Source organism: Rhinolophus ferrumequinum, chromosome 7, assembly GCF_004115265.2.
Source record: "Rhinolophus ferrumequinum isolate MPI-CBG mRhiFer1 chromosome 7, mRhiFer1_v1.p, whole genome shotgun sequence".
Classification (NCBI taxonomy): Eukaryota; Metazoa; Chordata; class Mammalia; order Chiroptera; family Rhinolophidae; genus Rhinolophus; species Rhinolophus ferrumequinum.
Genome location: NC_046290.1, coordinates 63497935 through 63510461, shown reverse-complemented (window position 1 = coordinate 63510461; position 12527 = coordinate 63497935). Strand labels below are relative to the sequence as shown.

At 40.9% G+C, this 12527-nt stretch overlaps 1 protein-coding gene across 1 annotated transcript; it reads right to left on the bottom strand.

Moving 5' to 3' along the window:
* Nucleotides 1-215: 215 nt before the first annotated feature.
* On the bottom strand, nucleotides 216-2221 carry GPR150 (G protein-coupled receptor 150). Its single transcript, XM_033110830.1, is given in 3 exon segments — nucleotides 216-899; nucleotides 901-966; nucleotides 968-2221. Coding segments are annotated over 3 exon segments (1287 nt in total). The 5' UTR covers nucleotides 2066-2221; the 3' UTR covers nucleotides 216-776.
* Nucleotides 2222-12527: the final 10306 nt, after the last annotated feature.

Sequence of the window (12527 nt, the reverse complement as noted above, 5' to 3'; positions counted from 1 at the left end):
GCATCCCAGCTGTAGAGGCTGGTCTGGGCACAGGGACAGTTTCCTACTGAAAATGGTCAAAACTTTAAAGGGACTAAGGGAAGCTTTTATGTCTCCCTCCTACAAGCCCAGTTTCTATTGAAATGGAAGCTAGACTGGAAATAAGGCTGTACTGATTTTCTTCTGAGAAACGGCATTACCATGTAAAACAACAGTACTAATGGTGTCATGGGAAATGTTTTTATTTTCCAAACACTTTGTAGCTCTGAAGTGACAGCCATGGTTACATTTCTGACAGTATCACTGGTACAATTTACAGCCCTCCTCAGGGAGAGAGCAACGTGGGGATTTTCCTCCTTGAAAGGCAGGCAAATTCTCTGGTCCCGAAGGTACTCTTGATTAAACACGATTCAAGATAAGTAAAAACAGGATAATAACGCAACAAATAATGAAAGCTTGGCAATTTAGCTAAAACAAATGATCTTATCCAGAACACTACAGGAGCGTGAAAGAGAACTGCAAAAATAACTCTGTAACTTGATTGTTTCTACAATTTTCCAATGGCTTGCTCCTGTCTCCAAGTGGAATAGGTGAGAGGACTGGAAGAAAGAATTGGAAGCATGTAGAATGTAAACATTAGAAAGAAATATTGCAGGAGAGTGTCTCAGGTGACAGCTTCAGTGTCACTATCTGGAACACCCCTCCTGTCGGTTGTTTATATAGATAGACCCTGGCCGGCTTCGTGTTCCTTGGAGGCTGTGCAGCGGCGCAGAGGATCTGTCTCGGCCATGGAGCACCTAGAAGGCGCTTTCGCAGGAGCAGGGCCGCGGCCGGAGGCTCGGGAGGGGTGGGCGCAAGCAGCCCTCCTCTAGCTGCTTACGCCGAGCGTGGTGATAGTGAGGTTGGGGCCAGCGGTGGCGGGTGGAGAGCCTGGTGGCCCTGGGCCCCCTCGTCGTCCTCCGCGACTCCCCTCCGTGCGCCGCAGAGAGGCGCCCAGGCGCCTCCGCAGTCGCCGCCGGAGCTGGCAGTCGCCCGCCTGGAAGAAGATGGTGACGAAGGGATTGAGAGCGCTGTTAGCCACTCCCACGAGGCGCAGCGCCACCGCAAGGCCCTCGGCCTCCCACTCTCCCACGGGTGCGGACGACCACGCGGCTGTCAGGCGGACCGCAAAGTAGGGCAGTTTGAAGCCCACGAACAGCAGTGCCAGCACCAGGCTCATCTTCAGGCTCTGTACTTTGGCGCGGGGCAGCGCGCTGTGCGCTGGGGCTCGGCCGGGACTCGCCGATCTGGGCGCGGGAGCCGATGGGGCCCGGGGCGGGCGCTGCCGCCAGGCGCAGATCAGGCGGCTGCAAGCGACGCCCAGGACGGCGACCGGAGCCGCGAATCCCGCGGCGGCCTCAAAGAGCGCGTAGACCTGCAGGTGCCAGCGCGGCAGGGGCGCGAAGATGCCGCGGCAGCGACGCTGTCCGGGCCAGGCGCGGGTGGCCGGGGGCACTGCAGGTGGCGGCGGCGGGGCTCCGCCGCGCACCACGAAGGCCGGGGGTAGCGCCAGCAGCAGCGCCAGCAGCCAGCCCAGGGTGGCGAGGGCGCGCGCGGGCAGCGGTGGGCCCTGCGGACGGCGCACGGCGCGCTGGCGCTCTACGGCGATGAGCACCACGAGGTGGCCGGAGGCGCCCTGGCCCGATGCCTGCAGCAGCCGCACTAAGCGGCACGCCTGGTCGCCCGCGGCCAGGCGCGGCTCGCCCAGCAGCCCCCAGGCCAGCTGAGAAAACGCGGTGCCCCCGCACGCGTACAGGTCGGCCAGGGCCAGTTGCACCAGCAGGAAGTCCATCTTGCGACGCTTGGGACCTGCCCAGGGTCCGCCGCCACCGCACAGGCGACACAGCACCGTAGCGTTGCCGACCACGGCCACTACCAGGATGACTCCCAGGAACACCAGGCGGCTGAGCGGACCGGGTGGCAGCGGCGGTGGCCCCAGGGCCGAGGCTCCCTGTCCAGAAGTCAGGTTGATACCCCTCCCCAGCGAGATGGGTACGGAGAGGTTGGGCACGGTCGACAGAGTTGAGAGGCTGAAGGGATTCTCCATCCTTAGCCTGGAGGAAGAGGAGGTACCGGAGAGGGCAGGCAGGGTGCGGGAAACCAAGGCGGAGGCGAAGCTGCGTAGGGCGCGATGCCGGGTCTACACGAGTTCCCAAAGTTAGTTGAAAACGCACATGCACAGAGAGAGAGATGGGTTCCAGTAGATTTGCGCTTAGTTCTTTCTTATAGGTTGTCCTCGTCATCTGTCAACTCAAATGGGGGATGTACACGAGAGGAACACACATGATTCTTATTCTCCACCTTCTCCGCATCTCCCCTCCCAATCCCGTCCCCCCTTGCAATCTCTGCGCGCACCCACACTGCCCTCGCAGAAGCTGCAGACCACTGAGCTCTGGAACCTCGCCGGTATGCTATTGACCGGTATGGCACATGGAGACAGAGGCCGTTTTTCCTGTCCATTATAAAGGCTTACGTTAACCCAGGACCAACACACAAAAGACGAATCTCCTGACTGAGATTATACATCTCAAAATGGTTTCATGATTGCCAGCAGGAAAAAAAAGAAAAAAAAAAGACACTAGTTTTGATTAAAAAAAAAAAAAGGTTTGAAATGCAATGGATCTGCACTAGCAGGAGAAAAAGAAGACACAAGAAACCTAACAGTGTTTTGAGCAAAGAAAAGCCCAATATATGAAACTTTGATATAGACGTGTTTTCCTCGGGCCAACAATGTGAACATTTACTTAGGTTGAAGTCAATGATATTGCCTGGCAATTAAGAATAGCAGTTACTTGCAGATAGTTTCAAATACTCCTCATTAGTAGAAGCAGCCAACACAGCTGCTCTCTCGTGATGTAAAATTCATTTCATTAGTCTGAAGAGGACATTAATAGATATTATGCATGGATAGTACATGTATTGCTTTCCCCCTAATATTTTCATCCAGTGATGATGATGTGTCATCACAGCTTCTCCTTCACTTGAATCCGTTTTCCAGCAGATGGGAGGTTGCTAGGAAGGGACTACGCCTGCAACAAGCCTAGAGAAAAGATGACTAAGAAAATAATAAAGCGGCCAAAATCTTAAAAGGAAATCCAAGTCACAGGAAATGGTTTAGATTAAATGCTGCCTCTTTTATTTTTGCCCTACCTCCTCATCAACACATTTTAGTTTTCCTGTTGGAACTATCAATTTGTCTTTTATACACCCTCCACGTTAGTCACCCTGAAAGTAGAATTCCTGCACTTCCTAGTCGGGGCATCTATTGGGATTCACATTCCCAGGCTGAGAAAACGTTTGATAATGTAAGCTGCCTGGGACAGGAGGCTTTGGTGGGTGCAAATGACAGACAGTCCTTCGAGTTGCCAGAGGAATCCCATTTCCCAAGTTGTTGTCCTTTGGCCAGAGATCTTTTTTCATTTTCATCGTCGTATCCCTACTGCCTGGTACTGGGCCTGACACATGGTAGGTAGCAGTAAATATGTTTTGAGTTGATGGATTAATGGGTATGTGATGTATTTCAGATAACTCGGAGCAAACATTCCTGCCTTGAGCTTAAATCTATCACGTACGAAAAAATGCCTTTCATACGTATGCCAGTGTCATCCAGAGGAGCCCCAGGAAGCTGGGGACATTTTGGAATAGCCAATCTTGGTGGAACTTTTAAGAAAGAGGTAGTGTGATAACCTTGGGAAATCAAGCTCCTGGTTTAATTTTTACATTCTCCCTTCAGAAGGTTTTGCCCAGGGCCTTTTTCTGTGTAACATACCATCCACTTCTTCCACGGAGGTCTCTCTGAGCAACACCCATAATTCAGTGATTCTCCTAGCCAATTATCAGTGTAATATTTCTCAAGATAATTCTGTAATTTGTCTCAAATTTATTGAAATGCTCTCATTTAACGAAATGACTACCCGTGAAATTGTATTTCATAAACTTTACTAAAACCTGATAAAACATTAATTAAAACTAATTCTTATAAAAAAATACATGCATGTAGTGTTGAAAGTAAAATAGAACTAGAGGGATGATAACAACATAAAGGGTTCCCTATCCACACATACTGACTATTTCTTTTATATATATATAAAATTTTAACTTTTATTTTAAGTGTGTTTTTCCAGGACCCATCAGCTCCAAGTCACATAGTAGTTTCAATCTAGTTGTGGAGGGCACAGCTCACTGGCCCATGTGGGGATCGAACTAGCAACCCTGTTGTTCAGAGCTCATGTTCTAGCCAACTGAGCTAACCAGCCGCCCCCATCCTGACTCTTTCTTCTCCTCTTTGAGAGGGAACCAATTTAGATTCTAGGTGCTGATTTTTCTGGCATTTACTTCATTCCATAATTCTAAATAGTAACTGTATAATGCTGTTTACTGATTCAACGATTTTAGGTATTATTTAACAGCTTCTTACTAGATAAGATAAAAGATTTAGCTCTCACACCTCTGTCCTCATTGTTTCTCCTTTCCCATACTATTAATACAGTAATACTGTAATTTTGGGTTAGATGTATATTCAGTGTTTATTATGAAATGAAAATATTCTCAGCTGAATGTTGTCATATATTATGAATGTCATTTTTTTTTCCTGAAGTTAATTGCCTTTCTTAATTTTCATTGCTACCACAGCTAATTCTTCCTATACTCAGTACAGTTTCCACAAGGTCAGTTTCTTAACATAATATAGCAATTCCAATTTTTTTTTCTTGGAAACCTTCTTACCAGAGTCTTCCATTTTCTTTCTCTTTGGACTGGTTTCTGGCCATTTCCCTCCTGTTTGGGTTGCTGTATAACCATTGTCTCAGAACATCCATTTGTTGTCATTATTGAAATAGTCTGCCTTTCTTTTGGGCTGGAGTCCGTGTTTCTTGGAACTCTGGTCCTTTTTACTTGGTTTCTTCCCTTTTGGTAGTACACATCATCCAATATATCACAAGGTAAAAAAGATTGTACAAAGGTTGACAACATAGCAGTGACAGCCCTCCTTGTGCCTATTACTTGAGCCACGTAGATTCAATCTGGACACATCGCCATCTAGGCCAGCCCTCATCTGGCATCTCCCTTCACCATCATCCCACAGATTCTTCTCACTTATCTCATGTTGGTTCTCCTGTTTTCCAATCCATTCCTTCCTCCCTCCCTCCCTTTCTTCCTTCCTTCCTTGGTTTATTTCCTTGCTTGGGTATAAAGCATCCTTCAGTGGCTTCTTGTGAAAGGGTAAATTTGGGGAACTTGCATGTCAGAAAATTTCTTATTTTACCCTTGTGATTAACTGGTGATCTGGCTGGGTTTAGAATTCCATATTGGAAACATTTTCCTTCTGAATTTTGATGGCATTACTCTGTGGCCTTCTGGCTTCTAAGTGTTTTTGTTGAGAAGCCTAAAGTCATTCTGATTCCTGATTTATTTGGATGTGGTCATTAATTTTTCTGTTTTAGAAGCTTATTGATTCTTCTTCTTTGACAAATTTCAAAAAGATATGTTTTGCTATGGGTTTATTTTCATCCACTGTTCTGGGCACAATCAAGAATCACGAGTTGTATTTCATGTCATATTTCTCTGTTGGCCTTTAATCTAGAATAATTTCTTAGTCTTTCTTTCTCCTTTTATGACACTGATGGACCTGAAGGGTCTGTGGCACATGTTTTGCAGAATGGCTCTAAAGTTGTATTTGTTTCCAGATAATTAAATTTGGATTCGACTTTTTGGGCATAAATACTACATAGGTGATACTTTGTCCTCAGTGAATAATTTCAGGGCACACAATACTAGTTGGCCACAATATTGATGATGTTTCAAGCTTGACACATATGTTTTAAGAACTAAATATTTCTTTTGTTATTTAAATAGTATATATTAATTGCAGAAAAATTAAAATTCAGATTAGCAACAAATACCACTTAACATACCGCCCAGAGATAACCATTGTTAATACTTAGTTATATATTCTTCAGACTATAATGACTAGATCTACATATTTACAAAAACAGTTCATTATATACGATATTTTGTATCCTGCTGTTTTCAACATAAGATTATATTTGAACAGATTTCCATGTCAGTCAATAAAAAAATGTGATACATAATTATCTATTTAATGTGAAATGAGTTAAAATGATTTAAATAACCCTCTATTTTTGGACAAAGGTTTTTCAATTTTCACTTTACAAATAATTCTGTGAAGAACATCTCTTCCATATACATCCAGTTATTCACTTAAGATGAAACCCTAGAATTGGAATTCCTAGGGCAGAGCACATGCATTTTTAAAGCGTTTTCATACATTGTGCTGATTTGCCCTTGACAAGGGGCACAAGCAGTGCATGTGTGTTTTTCCCCATAGTGCCAACAATAATGAGCCTCATCGTTTTTTGTTGTTGTTTGTTTTTCTTAGTAATTTTTAAAATTTTTCAATTACAGTTGACATACAATATTGTATTAGTTTATGGTGTACAACATAGTGATTAGACATTCATATAACTTACAAAGTGATCACCCCAATAAATCTAGTACCCATCTGACACCATACATAATTATTACAATGTTATTAACTATATTCCCTATGATGCACTCTACATCCCCATGACTGGTTTTTATAACTGGCAATTTACACATCTTAATCCCACCCTTTTTTTTCACCCATTCTTCAACCCACCTCCCATCTGGCAACCATCAAAATGTTCTCTGTATCTGTGAATTTGTTTCTGTTTTGTTGGTTCATTTATTTTGCTTTTTAGATTCCACATATAAGTGAAATCATATGGTATTTGTCTTTTTCTGTCTGACTTATTTCACTTAACGTAATATCCTCTAGGTCCATCCATGTGGTTGCAGATGGCAGATTTCCTTCTTTCTTATGGCTGAATAATATTCCATTGTATATATGTAGTACCTCTTCATTATCCATTCATGTATTGATGGACACTTACGTTGCTTCCATATCTTGGCTATTGTAAATAATACTGCAATGAACATTGGGGTGCATATGTTTCTTTGAATTCATGTTTTGGGTTTCTTTGGATAAATACCCAGAAGTGGAATTGCTGGGTTCTTCTTTGTCTCTTGTTATAGCCTTTGTTTTAAAGTCTTTTTTGTCTGATATAAGTTTGCTACCCCAACTTTTTTTGTTTGTTTGTTGCTATTTGCATGAAATACTTTTTCATCTCTTTACTTTCAGTGTGTGTCTTTTGATTGGAAGTGGATCTTTTGTAGGCAGCGTATGTAAGGGTCTTTTTTTCTTATCCATTCAGCCATCCTATGTCTTTTGATTGTGGCACTTAATCCATTTACATTTAAAGCAATTATTGATAGGTATGTAGTTATTGTCATTTTATTATTTATATTTTTAATCTTTTTCTTTTTTATCTTCTTCTTAAAGAAGTCCCTTTAACATTTCTTGTAATACTGGTTTGGTGGAGATGAACTCCTGTAGCATTTTCTGGTCTGGGATGCTCTCGATCTGTCCTTCAATTCTAAATGATAGCTTTGGTGGTTAGAGTAATCTTGGTTGTAGGTCCTTGCTTTTCCTCACTGAATATTTCATGACAATCCCTCCTGGCCTGCAAAGTTTTTGTTGAGAAATCATCTGACAGTCTTATGGAAGCTCCCTCGTAGGTAGGTAACTGCTTTTTCTTGCTGCTTTTAAGATACTCTCTGTATTTAACCTTTGGCATTTTAATTATGATGTGTCTTGGTGTTGGCCTCTTTGGGTTCATCTTGTTTGTGACTCTCTGCACTTAAGGCAGCAGCTGAAAAAGGGCCAGGGACATATGGGAAAGAGCTGAATTGTCTGGCCTCAGGATGGGGGCTGGAAGGGCAGCTTTCTCTCAGACAGAAGTACTATCAGAAGCTATTGTTCCTTTGCTGAGTCCTTCCCTCACCCACTCTGCAGTTGCCATACCTGAGTCTCTATATACCTGGCTAAAACAATTCACCCTGCCCTGGTGATTCCCTGAGACCTGGAGCCTACCAATTTTCGAGCCCAGCCAAGCCATTTCCAGTGGCTTTTACATACAAACTCCTGACTTGGCTTGTGCTGCAGACTTTCCTAGAATATCTGAAAGGTCCACAAATTCCAAAAGCAACACCTGGCCTCAGCTTGCCTCAGGCCTTTTGCTAAGCAGCTCCAAGCCTGGGATTAGTGGCAGCCAGCCGTGGTTCAAAGCTTAGCCTCTCCCAGGCACCTCCAAGCCCAGTACAAGTGGCAATCATCTGCAGATGACTTTGTGGCTCATACCAGGTTGCCCTGGGCAGGGCACATGCAGCGGTAGACCTTGGCCTGTACCAGAGGCCCTGTCAAGAGGCCCCAGAACCAACACACCCTATGGTCAGCTTCAGACTATATCAGAGTACCACCCAACCACTTCCACCAACAACCTGCCCAAAGAGTGGACTTGGCAGGCACTAGAACCCTGCTAAAGCAAATTCTGCTCTGTGGGGTCCACCCTGGTACAATAGCTCCTCTGCTATAGTCATGGCTAGTCCTCACAGCCAATCAGCCTGAGGGTCAATCCCTGCTATTAACATGCCAACAACAATAAAGGCTCAACTATAAGAGGGGGCACGCACAACTATACACAGGACACACCCGGAGCACCTGACTCAGGTGACATGGGAGGTTGCACCACTGGACCCCACAGGGCACTTAATACATAAGGCCACTCTGCCAAGATCAGGAGACATAGCAGCTGTACCTAACACATAGAAACAAAAACAGGAAGGCAGCCACGAGGATGAGACAAAGAAAAATGTCACAAATGAAAGAATAGAACTCCAGAAAAAGAACTAAAGAAAATGGAGACAAGCAGTCTACAGACACAGTGTTCAAAAAAGCTGGTTATAAGAATGCTCAGTGAGCTTAGGGGAAGAGTAGAAGAACTCAGAGAGTAGATGCACTCTTTAACAAAGAGATAGGAAACATAAAAATGGAGATAGAAAACATACAAAAGAACCAGTCACAAATGAAGAATACAGTAACTGAAATGAAAAATACATTAGAGGGAATCAACACTAGATTAGACTGAATTAGTGTTTTGGAAGACTAGGTAGCAGAAAACACCCAATCAGAACAGCAAAAAAGAAATAAAGAATTTTAAAACAATGAGGCTAGTTTATAAGGGGCCTCTGGGACATCAAGCATATAAACATTCGCATCACAGGGGTACCAGAAGGAGAAGAGAGCAAGGAACTGAAAACCTATTTGAAAAAATAATGATGGAAAACTTCCCTAAACGGATGAAGTAAATAGACATACAAGTCCAGGAAGTGCCTCTTCACTGTTTTTAATTTTCATCGTTCTCATATATGAAAAAAGAGTGTTTTATTGTTATTTCTTCATTTTTAAATTGACAGATAATTCACATATCATAAAATTCAGGCTTTAAAATATATAATTAAGTACTGTTTTGTATATTCACAAGTTTGTGCAACCATAACCTCTGTTTAATTCTAGAACATTTTATTACTCCAAAAAGGAAACCCACACACATTCTCTTTTTCCCCTAGCTCTTGAAACCACTAATTTACTTTCCATCTCTATGGATTTGTGTATTCTGGACATTACATGTAAATGCAATAATACAGTATATAGTCTTTGTGTCATTTTTGTACTAGACATAACGTTTTAAAGTTTCATCCATATTGTAGCATGTAAGAGCATTTCATTCCTCTTTGTGGCCAAATAAGATCCCACTGTATGGATTTACTGCATTTGTTTATGCATTTATCAGTTGATGGACATCTGGGTTGTTTCCACTTTTTGACTATTGTGCGTAATGCTGTTGTGAACATTTGTGTACAAGTTTTTCTTCAAACACCCTTTTATCAGTTCTCTGGGGTATATACCTAGGAGTGGAATTTCTGGGTAACTGGGTAATATAGTAATTCTATGTTTAACTTTTTGAGGAACTTCCAAACTGTTTTCCAGAGAGAATGCACCATTTTACATTCCCACCAGTAATGTATAAGGGTTCTTATTTCTCCCTTTGTGTAAATCCATATTTCCATCTGGCATCATATTCTTTCTGATTGAAGAACATCCTTTAAAATTTCTTTATCGTCGAGGTGTGCTGGCAACAAATTTTCTCAGATGTGTGTGTGGTATAAAGTTTTTAATTTCACCTTCATTTTTGAAAAATATTTTTGCTGGGTACGTAGAATTCTAGGATGACAATTTGTCTTTCAGTACTTTAAAGAAGTTGCACCATTATCTTCTGGTTTGCATAGTTTTTCATGAGAAATCTGTTTTAATTCTTATTTTTGTTCCTTTGTATTTAATGTTTCTTTTTTCTGTGGTTGCCTCCAAGATTTTCTTCTTATCTGTATTTTCCATCAATTTGACTATGACATGCTTAGGTGCCTTTTCTTTTATTTATATTCTGCTCGGGCTTCTCTAAACATTTAGGGTGGTGATTTATTCTCTATCATTAGTTTTAGGAAATTCTTTTCAGATATTTCTTCTGACATTTTCCCAACCTCTATTCTCTTTCTGTGATTTCAATTACATACATACATTTACCATGTCATGTTGTGCCACAGCTCTTGGATGCTCTGCTCCATTTTTCTCCTTTTTTTTTCTTTTTTTTTCATTCTTTGGTTCACCTGGTACCTTGTATCCTCAGCCCTCTGGGAGACTCCAAAAGAGTTTTGATTGTGTAGATGACCTAGCTTTTTCTCCGCTTTTGGTTTTTGTTAACGTAGGACCAGTATTCCCTTGCGGCTTTCTGTACGCTGTGTGGAAGCAGAACTCTTGAATCATTATTTAAGGATACCAGTTTTTTAACATAAGCATTACAAAATTTATGCTTGTTTTGTTTTCTATCTTTCCAAATTCAACAGCTTATTTATTTTTTTTGTCTTAATGATAAAAAGGTTAAGCGTATTCTTCTGAATGTAGTTTTGATTGTGTTATATGTACGTATATGTATGTTTTCATATATGTATATGTTTTCTTCTTTTCAAAATAGCATATAACTAATTTTATGACCTAACAATTATTTAAGATTCTGCTTTGTAACTTTAAAATAAAAAAAGGGCTAAAAATCTTATGTGAGAGTTTAATACACATAATTGTAAACATACACACATACACAGAATATATAACCAGTGTAGAAGGGAATAGTTCTGTTTTCCTCCTTGAGCTTCTTCCACCTACTTTGTGTTGTGACATCTCTTACTTGCTCATGGCCCCTCAACACCAAGGTCTTAGTTTGATTCAGTGATTTATAATGTGGTTTAACAGCCAATAAGAATAGTCCCAACCTTAATATTCATATATAACTACAAAGATAAGCTTGTACAAATTCACTGAAGAATGATAAAGTAAAGGACATGAACTGGCTCATAAAGAAAATTTCAAAGACAGTTTGAAAATTATTATATGCAGGTACGCTTTTGTTTCTGGAAAATATGATACCAACTGAAAAACCATTATAAGCAATACGGTGGTTTGGTACATAATAAATATATAGAAATAGAGTTTGCATAAAAAACAACCAATTAAAAGATACTATGGAAGAAAGAGCCACTTAAAATAGCACCACCAACAACAAATGATAAAACAACTAAGAATAAGCTCACCTCTGACTACACATTAGAATCATCAGCTGGAGGGCTTAAACAGAACAACTGTAAGAACAAAACAGCGCCCAGGTGCCATCCCTAGAATTCTAAATCAGTTGGTGTGGGTTGGGGCCTAGGTGCAATTTTTTTAAAGGTCCCAGCTTTCCAAAAATCTTTATGAAGAAACTGCTCTATATGAAGAAAACTTAGACTACTACTGTGCATTATAAAAGAAGACTTGAAGGAAAAGCATACTCTTTTTTAGGATAATTTGCATATCATAAAGAATTCAATTCTCTCTAAATTAGGCTAAAAATTTAATATGATTTCATAAAAAGACTCACATGATTTTTCAGTTTTGGAACTAGACAAACATATTCTAAATTTGTACGGAAAAAAATAAGTTAGCAAGAGTAGCAATTCTGAGAAAGAAAACTGATGCAAAGGGACTAGTCTGACCAGATATTGACTACTATGTTAATAAATAAAATAGAATGGTCCACTGCAAAATAAAAAATGTTCTTAAAGGACCCAAATGTAAATGAAACTTGGTATATGATAAAATGACATTTCAAATCAATAGAGGAAAAAAAAACTTATTCAACAAAATATGTTATATAATGAAGTGACATTTTCTAACCAATGGGATAAATTTTAGTTTACTCAATAAAAGGACAATTGGGTAGTCATCTTAAAAAAACAAACTAAAGTTATATCTCTAATTTGTAATATGTTCCAGATGGATCAGGATCTAAGGATGAAAAATAAAACTCTGACAGAAGATAAGTGGGGAAGACCATTCTAAATATATATGATATAAAATCCCAAAGCCACAAAAACCATAAAATTTGTATGAAAATACCAATTTCTACATGCCAAAAAACACTAGAACAAAGTCAAAAAATAAATTTACAAAAAGGAAAAAATTTGCAGGTTCTTTTACAGAC